Consider the following 19,118-nt stretch of genomic DNA (forward strand, 5'->3'; position numbering starts at 1 on the left):
TCACCCAGGGTACCTCGCACAATCTCACAAGTGTGCAGGTTGGGAAGTTTTTGGTTTTGTTTGGTCCCTCCTAGTAAAACCTTTTTGTGTAAGGACAGGTGATGTGAGAATCTTTTTTTTTTCCCCTGTCAAATGCATCTGATTTAGAAACTACATTGCTTTTATGATAAATGGGTTATGGAGAATCTCAGTGTCTTGATTTGGGGAAAGAGTCTTTAAATTTATGTAGCTACTTAAAAGTGAGCTCAGTTGACGTTCAGAAAACAAAAGGAATACCAGAGTCAGACGGACACCTGTAGTTCTAGAATGCAGTTCGAATCACTTGTTGGGTGAAGTATCAGCTTCCCAAAAAAGCCAGATCCTGGCTGATCCTGGAGTGTGCCTGTTATCTTGGTGCTCTCCCATAGCGAGAGCCCGTGCCTTTAATCCAAACAGCTCTGTTCAGTGTTGGGCATGTTTTATCTCAGAACGATCCATCTACACTTGCAGTAAAAGCAACTCTCGCAGGCCTGCCTTACTCAGCTGGGACAGCAGAGCCATCTTCGTGGGCAGACCCGCAGAGACTAGAAACATACAGGTTCCTGGTGTGGGAGTCATAGTCTCCCATTTCTTCGGAACCATTTTCGCGGAATTATACCTCCATGTCTTCTCATCTGTGAACTGGGATTATAATAGAACCTACGCTGCAGGGTCATGAGGAGTCCATGAGATCATGGGTGCAGAGCATTCACACTGGGGCCTGCCGCATAGTATGCACTCAGTAAAAGCTGGCAGGTAGCTCACTGTACTACTGTTTTTAAAAATAATGTTTACTCCCTCTCTTTGTAGTGAAGCCCAGGGAGATTAAGCAACTTGCTCAAAACTTCAGTTGGCAAAGGTTAAGAGTTTAGGGGAGCTTGTAAAAGCACCCCTTTCTTCTTCTCAGCCCAATTTTGGACCCACCTGAAAGAGAAATACAGGCGTCAGAACATGAAAAAGCCACATGGGGAACCCGGCTTTAGATTTGTAGCCAAATATGGGGAGAGCTTGGGTCAGAATATGCCCTCTCTGCTGGCTGGCTGCTGTGCACAGAGGAGAGGGCGAGACGGAGCCGAGCTTGCTCATTCCTTTCTCCAAATCATAAAGTGACTGGTACAGTGCAGATATTAAATACATCTTGCATTCCTCTCTTCCTTTTCTCTCTTTTAGCTACAGTTCCATTCTTATTTTAGACGACAGTTTGTGTTAGAAATAAAGGACACGTGTCAGATGATATGGCAGTGTAGTCAAACCACGGCTATGGTCATGAAAACTCTCCCGTGGTGGGCCTACTGTCAGTCACATGGGAGGCGATCAGCCTTGTGAGAGCAGATCCTCTCTCATGGAGTGTGTTAGGTTACATGTCTTCAGTAGATCTTACCTTCTGAAAACACGTGCCACTGACTTTCTGGGAGAATTACTCTCACAGGTAGCCGGCATGTTCATCTTTCTTACTTGGTTCACAGTTGTTTAGGTGCAGTCTTGTGATACCTCTGATACCTTTTTGATCCAACTGCTATGTCAGGAGTTACCAGATCTTGAAGTCCTTTCTGTCGGATTTTCAACCCACACCAACTTCTTTTCCCCCTCTTTTCCTCATCCAATGTTTTTCACTCCTGGAGATGAATAGGGCATAGATCCTGACCTCAGGGAACTCAGTTGAAGTCTAATGGTCACAGATAAATACTTCTAATGATCTATGGGAAGTGCTGATGGGTATCTATAAAATACTAAGGAAGGTGTTAAGACTTCCTGGAGGAGGTGACATTTAAGTGGAAGCCTGCAGGATGAATAGGGATTCTTCTGGTGGCATGGAGTTGGACTAAAGAAAGCTGTTCCAGGCAGAGGAAGAGCAGTCACAAAAGCACAGGGCTATGAAGATGGTGTGTCTCTTATCTGCCCGAGGCTGTGATAGAACACTCCCTGTTTTTAGCCCCTGCATTTTGTCACCCACTGGTGCCACAGACTTTTCCAGTGACCTCTTGTTTCCTCCCAGGACCCTCTCCCTGCCCTCCTCCCCATGTCATTCAGTGACACCAAGATTAAGAAATTGGTACTAGTTTTAGATCTTTATAGAGCAATAACACTTTCATTTTACTCTGATTTTCATGTCCGACTTGACACTGGAATGGCTTTTCAAACTTTTACAAGTAAGAGACATTCTCTTTGGATACACACCTATAGGTGGTTCTTTTAAAACTGGCAGTGTGTGTAGAGGCATTCAGAATTGAAAGCATACAAGTACTCGACCTCTAAAAATTTGAAAACCTAAGGGGCTGTTCAGAATCATATGAAGTATACTATCATTGGCAGTTTATTTTCAAAAATAGGACTAAGCACAACAGTAAACAGATCAGAGCTTGGCCAAGAATCTTTACAAAGATGATGGTCATGCTCGTGTGATTAAACTGTCAAATCATTCATGATGCAGATAGCCTTATCACATAATGCTGTTCGGGACTTAAGAGTGTCTATTTAGACACATCAAGGACCTATTGACATATTTTTTTCTTACTGATTGTTGTGATTTTTGTGTATGTGTGTATTTATTTTAGGAATCTAATAGAATTTCAAGGCTGTCAGATACCTACAGAAATCTTTTTTTTTTTTTTAATTTATTTGATGACAGAGATCACAAGCAGGCAGAGAGGCAGGCAGAGAGAGAGGAGGAAGCAGGCTCCCTGCTGAGCAGAGAGCCCAATGTGGGGCTTGATCCCAGGATGCTGGGATCACGACCTGAGCTGAAGGAAGAGGCTTTAACCCACTGAGCCACTCAGGCGCCCCACCTACAGAAATCTTAATGCTCATTTATTTCTTTCTACCTATGCATTTGAAATATTATTTTGTTCATTTTACTCCTGTTAAGTATTGAATCATACTGGTGATATTGTTAAGTCGTAATTACGTACTACCTCTTAATTTACCAAGAATTTCATTTTATATGGAGCATGCTTCAGTTTAATAAATTTATTTTATAGAAATTTGCCATTACAGAACGTACGAATTTGGGATCACATTTGTTATACTTTAAGTGAAACTCCTAGTTTATGTTTTTTGAGATGCCTGTGGGGCCTTCTTGCTGCTGGTGCTCATGCCCGTGCACCGTTGCTTCCTGGTAGAGTGCAGCTAGCTGAAGGTGGGAGTGCTGGGCAGTGAGGGGGTGGGCCACAGATCTAGCCTGTGTGGTAGATTCCTTTGGACTTGTTAAAACATTTTGCAGAAAACTTTATCAGCCACAAAGCTGCCTCCTTTGGCTTTGGCGTATTTTCAATCTAGAATTTACCACTGCCAACTGTACAACAGCCATCCACTTCCCTTGCTTTACTCATGTGTGCTGTTTACCTGGCCCCTTGTAGGTACGGACTGGGGAAGGGGATATAAACCATTGAAAGTTTAAAACGGCAGAGTAACCTTCAAATCATACATGTGGGGCAGTGAACAGCTTGTTTGTAATTCTCTTAAATATTTTCCCCACAGTCTTAAAGGTCAGATTTTATAGTGCATTTAAGGGGTAGATCGGAGTAAGGGTGTAAGGAAGGCAGCTGTGTTGTGTAGGAAAACACACTGAACTTGAACTCAGACCGTCCTGAGTTTCCCTTTAAGTCCGGCCGCGTGCTGTATGTGTCACCTTCGATGAATTACTCGGCCTCTGTGAGGTTCACTCTCCCAAACTGGTTACCATTAGCAGTGCTGTGCATGCCCACAGCAGGGCTGTGGGGGAGAGGACGGACCTCATGGGGTCAGGGGTGTCAGGCCGACTCTCAGCCCTTGTTTGTTAACTGGGTAATAAGTGAATGTTAGGGCCACACTTCATTTTTAGTTTGAGTCCTGCCCTTCAAATGCCTGGAGGTAATTTTCTGAACCATATTTATTATTTATCTCGACTTTGTGGGAAATTTAACTGAACCCCTATTGACGTATCTGCAGCCTAATGCTGAATGTTTCCTTTGTGATAAATACTATCTTTGTATTTAGATACATACTCGTTCCACAGAGACTTAAGGACCGCCCTCCGTGCTGCGTGTTGTGCTTGGAACTGCGGGGAAACAGCCCAGCCCTGCTTGCTTGGTTCATAATCCCACTGACGGGGAAGCCAGAGGATGGGGCCGTGCGTAACTTCAGGCCACGTGGGTGGTATGCAGAAGTGCTTTTAAGTTGAGAGCAAAGCGAAAATTAGCCTGAGTTGCCCTTGACAGAAAACTTTCATGGAAAAGATGAAAGTTCAACGGACCCTTCAAGGCTGGGGTTATGTACATTTGGAATGAGTACAAAGGGCATTAGGAGGAAGCTAGAGTAAGCAGTGGTCAAAGGACAGAGCAGGCCACCGAATTAGTTAATCATTCTTTCCTTCTGGAAACGCTTTGGTCTTCATCAGCCATGGTTGTAGGTTTCTTCCTACCTTTTTAATTTTATTTTACTTATTTTTTAATCCCTAACTCCACATACTGACATGTGGCAGGTGCTTTAGAGTAGGGTTTTATGATACTAGATGCCAGCCATCACAAATAGAGTCCTTTGTACCTTTGTGTCCTTTTTGTTCAGCTGGGGAAGTAGGCTGTCAGGAAGATGGAGGTTTGCTGTGTCAGGAGCCGTCGTTGCCCCTGAAGCTTTTAACTCTGCTGCTCTGTGGGGCCCTGTCTATAAACTTGCTATCTCCAGCCTTAGCATCCATCTCCAGGACACTCGGAAGAAGGAGTATTTGTTTATAAAATTTTAGATATAAGACATATCAGGAAAGGAATTGGCCTTTATTGAGCACATGCTGTGTAGTTACTAGACATGCATTACTTCATTTAACCTCAAAGCTCCTTTGAGATTAGCTCTTCTAACATCTTAGATCATATCACAACACTTAGAGGAGGAAGGAACTGTCAATGGGAGACTAAGGCCCAGGAATGTGGGTGACTTTGGGCAAGTTAACCAACAAGTTAGTGATGACAGGTGATCCTTGAACAACACGGGTTTGAATTGTGTAGGCCCACTTCTATGTGGATTTTACTTTGATGGATATAGTACAATCCTCTAAATGGATTTTCTCTTCCTTATGATTTTCTTAGTAACATTTTTTTCTCTAGCTTGCTTTCTGGTGAGGATACAGTTTATAATAGATACAACATACAAAATATGTGTTAACCAACTGTTTATGTTATTGGTAAGGCTCCTGGTCAACAGGCTACTAATAGTTAAGTTTTGGGGGAGTCAAAAGTTATATAAGGATTTTCGACTGGGAGGGTATCGCCACCCCTCACCCCTGCATTGTTTAAGGCTCAACTACATGTGAGAATCCAAAACCGAAGTGTTCAGTTTGTAGCTTCAGAATTTGTCTACAACCTCTATTCCATCATCTATTAATTTAAAATTTATTGCAGACAAGTGTGACATATCTCTCCATATAAACTCTTCATGTTCTTTTGATTCTAGATTTCACACATTGGCAAACTGAGAGATTTTCTTCTGGAACACAGGAAAGATTATATTAATGCTTATAGGTAAGTGCGTATTTTTTTTTTTGCCGTGGCTTTGGTGACTGAATTCTTTCCCATACCTGTATTCCCTTTGAGCTTCTGTCCTTACTTTGTACTTACTAACTCAGAGTTGACTTGAGGAGGATCAGTTTGGTGGTAGCCTCTGCAAGCAGGTGGGAGCTCCTGTATCCAGGGAAGCCTCTGCTAGCCCGCATGCCCTTGGGGTCACGACAGTGTGACCTTCTGTGCTGATGCTCCCACGTTTGTCTCTCTTTAGGTACCATAGACATTGTGAAACACATAGACATGAATGAGACAGTTTCTCAGTACATGCTTATCTAGCAAACAACAGAGCGATGCAAGCCATGTAAACATGTGTGACAAGAACCCTTGCATCTAGGGAGGGTTTGGTTAGGTTGCTTTTTCAAAAGAGGAAAGCATTTTGATCAAGACTTCCAAAGTGGGTTCTGGAATAGACCCCAGCTTTCAGCAGATGCAGGAGCATTATAGGGCATACGCCTTGTCCCGTGCTTGCCTGAGCTCCACTGGCACCTGGTGATGGTGTGGCCTACCGTGGGACTGCAGTCCAAGTGTCCTGTGTGAATTAATGGGAAGGTTGGGTGGGACATGTGCAATGTCATCAATGGCAGCTTCATGCTTCTAAGTGTATTTCATTGTATAATTTTGGAACGTAGTAAATCACTCTTAGTGCCTCGTACCAAGAAGACCTTATTTAAGTTCTCAGTTAAAATACTAGCTCAACACTAGATGGCAGTGTAAACTTTATTTCCAGAGGTGTACATGGATATCAAGTTTATAGTCCATAAAAATGGAAGCTCTAGTCATTTTGGAAAGCTTAACAAAACTGGCCTAAACCTCTTGGTCCAGCTCCTTTCTGGAGTGCCTGACTGTTTATCTTATGTAAGTGTTTGTAGAGGCCTTTCATGGAAAGCCACTGTTCACTTCCCTTTGCCTTGAATAGGCATCCAACAAGGCGAATGTTTTAAATGTTGGTGTCCTTCAGGCCACCCCACTCTCTTATTGGCCTTGTGAACCTGAGAGAGTCACTCTGTAAAACCCAACATCGTCTCTAAACCAGGGGTTAACCAACCACCTCCTGGAGGCCAAGTCCATCCTGCCGCCTGTTTCGTACAGCCCGTGAGCTGAGAATAGCATTTGAACAGCTGGGGGAAAAGAACAAGAGATCACCCCATATGAAAATCAAATGAAATGCACATCTGAGTGTCCCTAAATAAAGTTTACTGGAACACCACCAAACCCATTCATTTACGTGTTACCTTTGGCTGCTTTTGCACTACAGCAGCAGAATTAAATGACTGTGACAGACTACGTGGCCTGAAAGTCGAAGGTATTTACTCTCAGGCCCTTTTCAAAAAAAGATTGTGGAGTCCTGCTCTAAACAGAGGGTTTGATGACCCCTCCTCACTGGCTCGCTGAGAGATTCACATAAGACAGTATCATTGAAATGCAGTGCATTTCCACGCATTTATAAGATTATCGTATAAGGCTGCTGTTACAGAACAGTAGTAGTTTTAAACTTGTGGTTGCAATGGCGATACTAAGGCATTTATTTCTCCTCAGCTCCCACACACTGTGTGTCCTGATTCACAGATCACTCCAAGTCCTCTCCCCGATGTCACTCGTGACAGCCGGCCGCTGGCCCAGGGTTTTCTCTCTCCCAGCTACTGGCAGCAGACGCTCAGACTGACGCCCGGGATCTCCAGGGCTGGTCCTGCTCTGCCACTTATTGGTCATGTGTCTTGAGCGTCAGATAGAACTCTAGCTCCCGAGGCTTTCTTGGTCTTGACAAATCCATTACCTCATTATAGAAACTCAGTCTTTTACTGCTTTTCCCAGTGGCAGCTGTTCATTGCCAGCTCATGCATTCTGCATCCACTCCTGCCGCTATTATGGTCCCTTTGACAGAGCAGGGGCCCAGGGCGGGGGGGGGGGGGGGCGTCAGTCACACCTAAGTTCAGCCCCATTCCTGCCAGGTCATGCAAGTGCCGAGAGCTCACCTCCCGTCTCGTGCTTGTTCTCTTTTTTCCATGTGGATGACGCTCTTCTGAGGATTAGACGTGCTCTGTGCGAGCTCCTGACACACAGAAGTCCCTTGGTGAAGGGTAACCGGACTGGAACCCCATGTGACCTAGGATGAAGTTAGAGGGGTGGGCGGTTAGAAAAGAACACACCTCTCCTTTCTGCCGGAGATTGGTGGGAGGGAGGGAGGAAGGTGGGTGGGTGAGATACAGGGTCAGGTCAACATGATGGAGGTGACGAGTGATCAGCTTGATCACTGGTAAAATACAGGGTGGCAGGCAGAGCTTAGGTCTGGGAGTGGGCGGACTTATTGAAGGCTCCAGAATTAGACTCACTGAGCCATTGCTGCCACTGAACAGTCGCAGTCCCTGGGGGCAGGCCCCTTTCTGGCACAGGAGAGAGAGGACGACAGCAGAGCTTCTGCCGTCTATAAGCAGGCAGATCCCAAAGAGGAGAGAGAGCAAGGAGCTGTGGCTAGGTGCATGCGTGTGGCCCTGTCCGTGCCTGGTTCCTTCTGCCAGCTTACCGATCAGAGAAACAAGTCCCCTTCTCCCCTGCCAGGAGGCTAAGGAAGGCAGTTGGGGGTCACACCAGGGGAGCGGATTCACACAGAAACATGAGGACTAGGGAGCAGGCTTCCCCTCAGCGACCTGCATTCTCTGATGGAAAAGGGCTGCTCTTCTTGGCTCCCATCATGTTCTCCTCCGGACGGTAGTGGTCTGCAGCCTACTTCTTTACTGCTCCTGCCTCCCAGTGCTGTGTGCTGGCCTTGGCCGGGAACATTTTGGACGGAGTACGAACATGGAATTGAAAGAAAAATTGCCTTCAGACCCATAAAGCTATGTTAGTTTGACATAATTAGGAAGCTGTAATTTTTTCCATAATGTAGAGCTCAGACTTTATTGACCCATTTAATTTTTTTTAATAATGACATTTTACTAGAGCAGAACAGCATGCAACGGAGGTAGCCTCTGGCTGGATATCTTGAATGATTTTGGGGGAGCAGCGGCATCGCCGCCGCCACCGCCGCCGCCTCCTCCTCGCTCTTGTGGATATCTTGAATGATTTTAATTAAAAATAATGTCTCCACTTTTGGTGGATGTACCTTTTCTGCAATGCCTTGGCAACAAAACAATACCACTTGGGGGGAAAACTTCTTTGGTTTCTGTTTTTGCTAATAGAATAACCATACTGTCAATTTCCAGCTTTAAAGGCTAATGTATAATGTTCCTAAAGGAACATCACCTTTTAATTGAGTGATTGGTTTTGTCAAATTAACCTTTAGACCTTTTCAGTTTCACTGGGCTGAGTTTCCATTAAATCAAAATATAGAGTAGAAGGATGTTAATCTAATGTTCTTGGAATTAGTCATTTATAGGTCCCTTCCACCCATGGGGCATGTGTTCACTTGGAAGTGAGTACCTTTCTTGTTTACTTGTCCCTGACCCCTCTTGCCTCCATTCTGATGAGACCATTTCTAGTAGGAAGGAGCACAAGACTGGAGGCCTCCCCCTCCTTCCTGCTCTCTCTCCTCTGCTCTGCCTAGGGGGTTGGGGAGGAGGGACAGAGCACAGGCCTTATGTAGGGCATGTTCTGTTAGCATTACCTGGCATTACCATGTGAAGCCAAACTAGGTAAGCAGATGCGATGCTGGGGAGTATTGGGATAGGGAAACAGTCACCTCTCGTTCTTCCACAATCCGAGAATTGTGGGTCTGTGGGTCCTGACTACCCACTGAGGGTAGGGCCATCTATTTTCCAAGAACCCAGGGGCTGGCTTCTGTCATTCCAGCTCTCCCCCAGAAAATGAAGAGCTGGGGTTGGGGGCTAGGAAGGTGCCATATCCACAGGAGACTTAACTTGTGGCTGGGACTGAGAACCCCGAGCTCACTCCTCCCTTTTCTTTCGGGAGGGGCCTGTCATCAAGATGGAGGCAATGGCTTTTCCAGGGAAGGCTCTGGAAGAGCTCTGCAAGGGGGTCTGTAGGGTTTGGGGGGGTGGGATAAAATCAGCTGGGGAGGGGCCTTATAAGGAGCACAGTTGCAGCCGGATATCAGGCCTGGCCTGCTGAGTCAGGCCATTCAGAAAGCGTTTGATTGTGATGTACTGATTTATCAGCCTGCCAGATCCTGTGCCTTGCTCTTGATGAGGTAGATATGGCAATGAACAGACTAAAGTCCTTGCCTTCGTGGAACTTATATTTGACAAGAAAGAAGAGTAAACTGTGTAGAGTGTTAGAGCTCAGTAAGTGCTTTCAGGAGGAGGGGGCAGGGGAAGTGGCTCGCATATGTCTGGAATCAGTCTTATGAAGAGGTAGGTTAGGAAAGGCCTCATTAAGAGGGGGATATTCAGTAAATACCTAAAAGAAGTAAGGGATCAGTTTTATATAGATATCTGGGGAAAGAACATTCCAGAAGAAGACAGCCGGCAAGTATAAAGATCCTGATGTAGGAGCATGTTTGGGACATCACAGGAGCAGTGAGGGGTCTGGTGTGATGAGGGCAGGAGGGTTGGGGTTGATAAAGGTGAGCTCAGAGAGATGGCAGGAACCACATCTTGTGGGTTGTCTTAAGGATCTTGTTGTGTTTGCAAGAACCTTGGTTTTTATCAGTGGCTAGGAAGCCACTGGAAGGTCTTATATGGAGGAGAGATAGGACGCAACTTACTTTGTAACAGGAGCAGTATGGCTGGTATGTTAGGACATAGGACCGTCCTGGAGCAGCAGACATGCTAGGAGACCACGGTTAAGTCCAGGTGAGGGGCGTCAATGCCATGAACCAGAGACATAGCCATGAGTGTAATAGCATGAGGTCAGATTCTGGAAATATTCTGAAGGTAGGGCCAAAGAGATTTGCTGATGGGTTAGGCAGGAGTTGGGAGAGAAACAGAGGGGTCAGGAGGACTTGAGGTGTGGGTCCTGAGCAGGTGGAAGGAACAGAAGTTTGAGGAGAGCAGGCCGGGGCTCAGTGGAGGGCATATTCACAAGGTGAATTCGACAACCAGGTGGAGGTGTTGATCAAGCAGTAAGATTTGGGTCTCAAGTTCTAGTAGGAGAGGTTCAGACTGAGTTACAAGTTTGAGACTTGTAAGCATAAAACTGGTATTTGTGCTGCTAAAGCCACAAGACCAGACTGACTCACCCAGGGAGCAGTGTTGACCCTGAAGAGATTGAACCATGAACTGTCCATCTATAAGTCTTCGGGGGGCTAGGAGGTGTCCGTAAAAAGCCTGAAAATGAGCAGCAGGTGCGGCTGGACCAAATCAGGAGAGTGGAGTCATGAAGGGCACAGGAAGAACACAGGTCAGGGAGGGGATGCCATTGGCTCCATCCTCTGTGTGTCAAGTGACTGGGTAAGGGCTGATCTGGCATGGGGGCCCTGGGGGCCCCTGGGAGTGAGGACAGCAGTGGAGTCGGGGCCCCCAGGAACGAGGACAGCAGTGGAGTAAGGAGAATAAAGCCTGTTTGGATTGGGATCAGGAAACAGTGGTCAGGAAAATGGAGACCGGGGTGCAAACCTGTTAGAGAAGTTTTACCCAGATAAAGGAAGAGATTAGCAGTAGCTGGTAGGAGACATGGAGTTGAGGTGTTTGGTTTGGTTTGGGTCGAGTTGGGAGATAAAACGCTGTGTTTGCTGGGAAAGATCGAGTAGACAGGGGAAGAGTGCCCTGAGTGACCAATGCACATAGTGCTCACTGCACACCCACACTGTCTGGACACTGCATACACTGCTTCTTCAAAGGTCGGTGGCGCAGGGGAGACATGGAGCACTGTGGGGGCCGAGCTGGTGCCAGGTGGAGGGGCAGAGCTGGAGATGGGCTTGCGCTCATGTGAGGCAGAGAGAAGGCAGTGTCTGCGGGCCCAGAGGAAGATGGGAGAGAGCCTGGGGGTGAGCTCAGAAAGCAGGAAGCAGTTACCCCTCACCCTGGCAGTTGGAAGAGTGCACGGGAAAGAGAAGAACAGTGGGCCGGAAGCATGGGAAGGCACATGCAGCGGAGACATGCAGCACACTTGCCAAGCCCCATTTGGGGACCACCTGAGTTGAGTCATTATGGTAAAGCCAATGTTTTGATCTCTGTCTCTCCGATTCCTACTTGTTCCTAAGCTCAGCCAAACAGTGAGGGATTAGCTGTTGGTCCACCAGCTGCCACCCCTCCCCTTCGTCTCAGGCTCTGACTCCAACAATTCCCCCCAGCATGGCTTCCCACTTCCAGCCTCCTCCTCTCCTTCCTGGAGCCAGACTTTGCCAAGTGGCCCTCTGGAGATTAGGATTAAAATGGTCAGATCAATTCAGCAAGATCCACGCAAGAAAGCATTTCTTGAGTGCCCATCCCGTGACAGCAGTCTGTTCCTGGGGTTTCAGAGGGCACCTCTGTCTTCCTGTGGTTCAGTTTGTTAGGTCTCTGGCCTGCCTCGGTCTGTGGCCGTGGCACTGTGTCTCACAGTGACACCCCTTTCTCCTAGATCCTAGATCCTAGATCCTAGAACTTCAGAAAGCCATCCTTTGTTACTTAAAATCTCCTTTAGTATCCCAGATTTTATCACCAAACGGTTCTAAAAGTTCATTTGCCCTGGTTTCTTTTTTCAAAACCGTGTCGGTCATGGAACATTTGGTCTCCAGAGCGTTACTTCTGTGCTTCTACACTGCCTTGTAAGGACGAGCATTGTTCGTGGTTTCTTTCTTTCATATTTCCAGCTCTTTTTCTCTTCCTTCTGTGTTCCTTGTTTCTATCCATGTCTGCTGCTCATCCAGGCCCCAGATCCCAGGATCTGATGATGCTGGGTTGTTCCTGACAGTTTTACCTCTCAGATCCATCTCCTCTTTCCCGTCCTTGCCACCACCCACGCTCTGCCATTGCTCCTTTCTTAAATTTCAGTCCAACAGAAATGCACTAGCACCTCCCTCTTACACAGCGCTAAGGAGACAGAGATGAGTAAGGCAGGCTTCTCTGCCTTGTTTGGTAACCTATTACCCGATCTTTCCCGCTCTCCTCCATCTAACGAGATATTGCCGTATTCATCTTCATCAGGCCCAGCCCTTCCAATGGCTACAGAATGAAACTCGACTAGTGCTGGAGGCCCACCAGGCACTCATTGCTCCACCTGGCCTGGGCTCCAGCCTGATGGGACCACTGACACTTCTCCAGACAGACTTGTTCTCTCCTGATTCCATTCTGTTATTTCCTGAGAGTGTCCACGCTTGTCTCCCCATGGCCACATCCTGCCTTTCAAGATTGGCTTCATAGGTCACCTTCCTTTCCACCAACTAGTGGGGAAAAAGCATCCTCTCCCCTAAACTCTATTACCTTTTTGACATGAGAGGTCCCCGGGGGGGTGGTGGTTAAGAACGTAGACTCTAGAGCTAGGATGCGTTAGTTTGAATTACAATTCTGCTAATTGCTAGCTGGTGTAACCTTGGCAAGTTACTTAACCTCTCTGTGCCTCAATTGTTTTCTATGTAAAATGAGAATTGTAAATAGTACCCACTTTGTGGAGTTTTGAGAATTAAATGGGTAAGTATGTGACGCACTTAGCACAGTGAGTAGTATTAATGCATAGAAGGCTTTATGTAACTTTTAGCTTGTGATGTAAAAGCGTACACATAAGGCTGTGAGTGTTACCTATTGTGATGTTGTTCATTGAGAGCAGGGTCTATATTCATATCTGTAGCCTAGATATCAGCATGGTAATCTGGTATGTGTCAGGCATATACTGTGGACAGGGTCGTGTCCTTGCCCTGGTATAATATTTAGAGCAAAAATAAGATTGTGGCCTTTAACTTTCGTCCATGCCTTTTCAGTAACCTTTGAAACGGAGTAGAATCATTTACACTGGGCACCTGGGTGGCTCAGTTGGCTAAGTGTCTGACTCTTGACTTCTGCTCAGGTCATGATCTCAGGATCATGACATTGAGACCTGTGTTGGGCTCCACACTCAGTGGTAAGTCTGCTCAAGATTCTCTCTCTCCCTCTGCCCACCCCCACCCACCATACCCCTATATACGAGCTCTCTTTCTTTCTCTCTCTCAAATCATTAAAAAAAAATCATTTACACTATTCTCTCTATTCTCTATCTTCAGGAGGCACCTAACTGCATAGTCAAGTAATAGGCATGGTATCAGTGGTATTTTGTAATTTCGAACTTGCCCCTTTATACTGATCATATAATTAAAAAATTTTTTTCCTTCGAATTTTTGAACCAGTAAATAAACTTACTGCCCATTTTTTTTCCTCCCTTTTTCTTAAAATGAATTGACTAATCCGGACCTATACCTAACTTGGTCTCCTTTAATTGGATCTAGTATTTCAGTAAATTGGGGTCTATAATAAAATTATCCGTCTGTAAGTCATAAAGGAAATAAAATTAAAGTTTGATGAATTTCTGTATGCATGTCCGATGAGAATATTTTTTTTGGAATTTATTTGCCAGATAGTTAACCTTTTCAAAACAGTAATAATTCTGTTTTTGTTATACTTAATTTGGGGCTATGTCACAGGCAGGGCTTCATTACTTTTGATGAATGTGTTTCAAAGGCCCATTATACAGCTGGTGCTGTTTTTAAATCCTCACAGAAAAATGAGAGTTTGAACTCTCCTTCAAGTTGCTCCATCTCCTCATCTGTCATGTCCTAAACTTCCTGTGCTATCCTTGACCTGACGCCTGAACGTCTGTCCTTCCACACCTGTGCCTGCCGTGCTCTGGACCATTTGTATGATTGTTGGATTTGGGGGAAACCTATTAATACTGGAGAAATAGCTGTTGCAGCTTCAGTACAATTTTAAAGAAATGTATATTTATCACAATAGCATTCACATTCCCTTGAAAACTAGAGCAGACTTGCGCTAGGTGTTCAGTGTGGAGATGCTGACCGTGCGCAGGTGGCGTGCTGCCCCTTGCAGTGACACGAAGCCCTGAGAACGCCGTGGTCCAGCTATCCAGTGTACGGGGAGCACCTGGTGCACTCCCGTTTTCCCTTTCACACTCTGGACGATCCTCGTGTGGCCCATGCAGCACACGGTCATTCCAACAGTGACCTGCGGGTGGGCATTTGTAGTAGGTCTTTTCCCGCTGTCCCTTGTCCCCTGCATGCACTGACCTCTCACCCCCTGGTCCCCCATCCACTCGCAGACCTACACTGGCCCCCACAGTTCCTTGTGCCCCTTGATTCTGTGTCAACACCCCCATGGTTTGGTACCTGCCTCTGGGGGGATCAGAAATAAGCCTTGTTCCAATGTGGCCCAGCCCCTGCCACAGTGCCTGCCGTATCGGGGTTTAGCATAGAGGTAAGTGAGTGGATGAATTGCAAGGATTAAACGAGTCCATGAAATACGTGCCAGGCATTGAGAGTAGTGTCTGGTGCAGGCGACAAGCTCAGCTACTGTTAGGACCCCTGCTGCGTGCTGGATGGCACTTTAGGTTTGGGGAAACAAAGGGAAAATGACAGGATCCCTGCTCTCCTGCAGCTTACATGCTCCTGGGGGGAGATCGACATCCGTATTTCAGGGAGTGGTAAGTGCTAGAAGGAGAATGAGGCAGAGCGAGGGACAGACGGCAGTAGAGGAGTGCCCTAGTCCCTGTATCACAAAGCAGGGTGAAAGGGGACTTTGGATCTCAGTCACAGTAATGTGCTATCTGGCACAGGCACTGAGGAATCAGCGACAGTGGTCTGTGCAGGGGGAGAGCGCAGGGGGTGGTCAGGGAAGCTCGCTGTGGGAAGAGATCCGAATGGGGCAGAAGCGTGTGGACATCTGTTGGAAGAGCATCTGCTGGACGGCATTCCAGGCTGCAGCAGGGTCAGGAGCGGGTGTGGCCGATCGTGGGCAGCAGAGCAGCCGTGTGGTCGGGGTGCAGGGTGGGAGCGTGAGTATCAGGAAGGTCACATGTTGGGTTGGTACTTTGTGTATTATTCTCAGGGAGGATGAGTGGCTGGCAGGGCTAGTAGATGGGAACAGAATGAGTTGAGTCTGTACGTTATCTGAGGTCCCTTTTAACTTGATAATTTTGTGATTTTAAATTTCTGTTACAACGTCCAGTGTGTTTAATTAGGCTCATTAGCATCACTGTTGATAATAGTGCTGCCACACCTGCCTTGCTGTCAGGAAGAGGAGCAGGCACTCTAACCCTAGTATCTTGAGCTTCACGGTGCCTGTAGGTTCCTGTAGGTGAGCATCCTCCCTAGCTCACGTTTTCTAACTTAACATCAGGGAAACGAAATGTTTCCAAAAGCTCTTTTATTGTGGCTCGTGAGGACTGCTTGTCAACGTGGAAAAAACAGCAGCCGGAATCAGCTTTCCACACGTCTCAAGGGCCTCCAATAGCAGCCCCTGTGATTCTCCCTGTGGCCCCCAGGGCGTTCTCCTGTTCATCAAGTTCTGTCCTCGTGTGGCACGGGAGCTTTCACTGGCGGCCCTGTGGCTCTCACAGCCGAAGCCCACACTCCCGCTCAGGCCTGTGCCGCCATGCCCAGCTCTGCTGCCCACTCACAGCCTACGTGTCCGTCGCCTCCACTGTGTAGAACGCTCCCCCACCTCCTGGCTTGGCCAGTTCATCTTCACCCAGCCTCGGCTTAATGTCATGTCGATAGGGAAGCTTTCTCTTCCCTTCACACCCCATCCAGACAACATCTGTGGTCATTTGCCGCTACTTTAAAATTTTGTCCCCTGCCCCACTTTTTTTTTTTTTTTTTTAATTAGCCACGTCATGTCTGAATACGGAAGGATGACAGACACAGAACGAGACCAGATAGACCAGGACGCTCAGACGTTCATGAGGACCTGCTCCGAAGCGATTCAGCAGCTGAGAACTCAAGGTGAGGTGCTCTGAGCGGCGCAGTCCACCCGCCAGGACTTTGTGAAGCCTCAGCCAGGATTCACAGGACGTGCCCAGCTAAGGTCTCTCCAGTGTTACTGTTTAGGTTTAGGTTTCAAAACTTTAAAATTCCTCTTTTCTTGATCAGCTGTGAAAGTAATGAAAAGGCCATGATTCAGGTTAAACAGTGGGAGGAGGGAGGTGAGGAGGACCTCTCCACACACAGACATCTCCTAAGGGCCAGAGTGGACAGCTTCTGCGCGCCCCTGTGCTCTTTGGGGCATTTAGGGGGTCAGTGGTCAATGGTGTGTGGACAGGGACAGAAGAGGACTTTCTCAGCTCTCTACTTGGAGTAGGAAACTTCCAGAGCAGACTGTTGCGCTGAAGAGGAGGGCGCTGGAGCTGTGGGTGCTTTGGTTTGGTGCTCCCCTCCCCCAGCTCCACCGCCTTCTACCCACACAGCTTTGGGCAAGGCACTCCGTTGTCATGCATCTTGGTTTGTCTGTGGTGGAGACAGTTCTAGGGTGTATCTCTTGGGGTTGCTAGGAGAATCCAGTTGAGTTCAGCACATGCTTAGCACCGTGGCCGGCTCCTGGGTTCTCAGTATCACGTCGTCTTCACTGATGTTTCATTCTCATGGGGGCAGTGAGACATCCTCCCTAATCGTGTATCTTCCTTGACCCTTCCATGATGTGCTGAGGCAGGTTCCATTAAATAGCACAGAGCTCAAAGGGGCCAGAGGCTGCTGAATTCTTGGCGTCGATTTCTACTGGGAAGCTTCCGTCACAGCCCTAGTGGCCACTCAGAGTCTGATGAAAGCTACGGACGTTCTGGCCAGAGAAACACACCTCCTCACAGAATTTTGTGTATAGTCGCTCATGTGAATGAATCTCAGGTTAAGCAGCCCAATAGTAAAAACATGATTCATGTGTCCTACCCTTAAGGGCCTAAACATTCATTGAAATAATCTAGAAGTACATGATTATGAATAAAACCAGCAACTAAGTACCAAACCATGGGCTTCTTACTGACTCTGAACTTGGTTAGCTTCTCTGTGTGTAAACACTTGGCCTCCAGCTTGCCTTTTGCTTTAGCAGTCATATGTGTGACGTCCCCTCGGAGCGCCTGCATGTGGGAGGCACTCAGTCTCTCAGGAAATGAGAGCTGTCCTACAAAAATAAATGACACAGACCTGCAGCAGACATGATAGTTCGCAGAAGCCAGGCGTCCTTATAGCTAGGAGAGTCAAGGAGGGTTTCCTGGAGAAGGAAGGTTTGACTCTGTGTCTAAGGGGCCTTTGGAATGGGAGTAGCTGAGGGGCGAAGACGGAACGTTCTAGACTGAAAACAGCCCAGACAGGTGGGGTAGTGTGGGGCTTGAGTGCGATTTAAACATGTTACTTGAAGATCAGCTTGAGCGTTGGATGATGGTATTACAAATGGGGTCAGCTCTCAAGAAGTGGGGCACATCAAGTACCATCCCTGCGTGCTGTAGTAAACCATAAATTCTTTGACTGTAGTTTTTCCACAGGTTTAATCTTTTACTCTTCCGAAGCCCAATAAATTTTCCTCTTCTAAAAATGTAATGTCACTTGATGCAGACTTGTCTTATTGCTGTATTTTTGCAAACACTTTCCATACAGAAACTATTCTGAGGAAGCTGATGAATTGTTCCCTGTGTAGTCGAGTGCGGAGACCTGACTGCTGTCCTTTTCTCTTCCAGCCCACAAGGAGATACACTCCCAGCAAGTGAAGGAGCACAGGAGCGTGGTTCTGGATTTCATCGAAGATTACTTAAAAAGTATTTCATTTTATCTTAAAGGTCGAATGTGGCATTTCACCATAGACGTGATGCAAAATTTAGCCGTGCTAGCCGAAGACTGTAGTGTCTCCTTATACTTAATGACACCTTTGCCTGCGAAACGGTTTTAAATGGTCTCTGTTCTGGTGTTTTCCCTACAACAGGAGTATGTAAACTTTACTCAGAACAGAGAGCCATCCGAGTTAAACGAGTGGTGGATAAGAAAAGACTGTAAGTATTGTCTTGGCTGGGGTTCCTTAATTAATAATGGTTGTGATAGCAACTCATATGTTTGTAGAATCCTTTTGCTTTGCAACATACAGTGCTTGGATATCTTCACAAAATGCTATAACTAGTGCTCACGGAGCCCTGACTGTAGTGCCAGGCACTGTCCTAGATTCAGGATTCACTCCGCACCATCTGCCCCGTGGGACAGGTACCATTCTTATCCTCATTTTTCCAGAGGGGAAGGCTGCCACTGGCGAAGCTGGGTAACTCACCCAAGGTCCCACAGCCAGGAAGTGGCAGAACCGTCCTTTGAGCCCAGGCTGTTTGTTCATTCAGAATCCACGCTCTGGCTCATCTTGTGGTAACAGTCCTGTGTGGCTGGCACATTTTTTAGCCATCGTACGTCTTTCTCTTTGTCCCCGGTGCCTCTCCTTGCTCTCTCGAAGTCTTTTCCTGAGGCGGGAGCCCAGCAGCCAGTGCGCCCCTGTGAGGCGTTCCCTAGGTCATCAGTGTGCACCTCCCTTCTCACAGAGCACTTGATGCCACGTGCTCTTAGGAACCCCCTTTTGCAAGTGAGGACGTTAAAGCCCCCAGGGGGTTAAATGATTTGCATAAGGCCACAAAGCCAGGAAGCATCAGAGCTGGCCTTTAGTATCTCCTGTGGCATGGGTCTGTTCCCCAGCCTGTCCTCCCCAAAGGGGTGCATGCCAGCTTCTAGAGCACAGGGACGCGAAGCTGCTT

At 47.1% G+C, this 19,118-nt stretch overlaps 1 protein-coding gene across 1 annotated transcript in view; it reads left to right on the forward strand.

Moving 5' to 3' along the window:
- STX18 (syntaxin 18) overlaps positions 1-19,118 on the forward strand; it is a 114,051-nt gene that overhangs the window by 61,504 nt on the left and 33,429 nt on the right. Inside the window, exons 2-5 of the mRNA XM_047718863.1 lie at positions 5,440-5,507; positions 16,235-16,350; positions 18,072-18,149; positions 18,314-18,380. Coding sequence (XP_047574819.1) covers positions 5,440-5,507; positions 16,235-16,350; positions 18,072-18,149; positions 18,314-18,380 — 329 coding nt within the window. The remainder of the gene's footprint in view (positions 1-5,439; positions 5,508-16,234; positions 16,351-18,071; positions 18,150-18,313; positions 18,381-19,118) is intronic.

Source organism: Lutra lutra, chromosome 2 (genome assembly GCF_902655055.1).
Source record: "Lutra lutra chromosome 2, mLutLut1.2, whole genome shotgun sequence".
Taxonomy (NCBI): domain Eukaryota; kingdom Metazoa; phylum Chordata; class Mammalia; order Carnivora; family Mustelidae; genus Lutra; species Lutra lutra.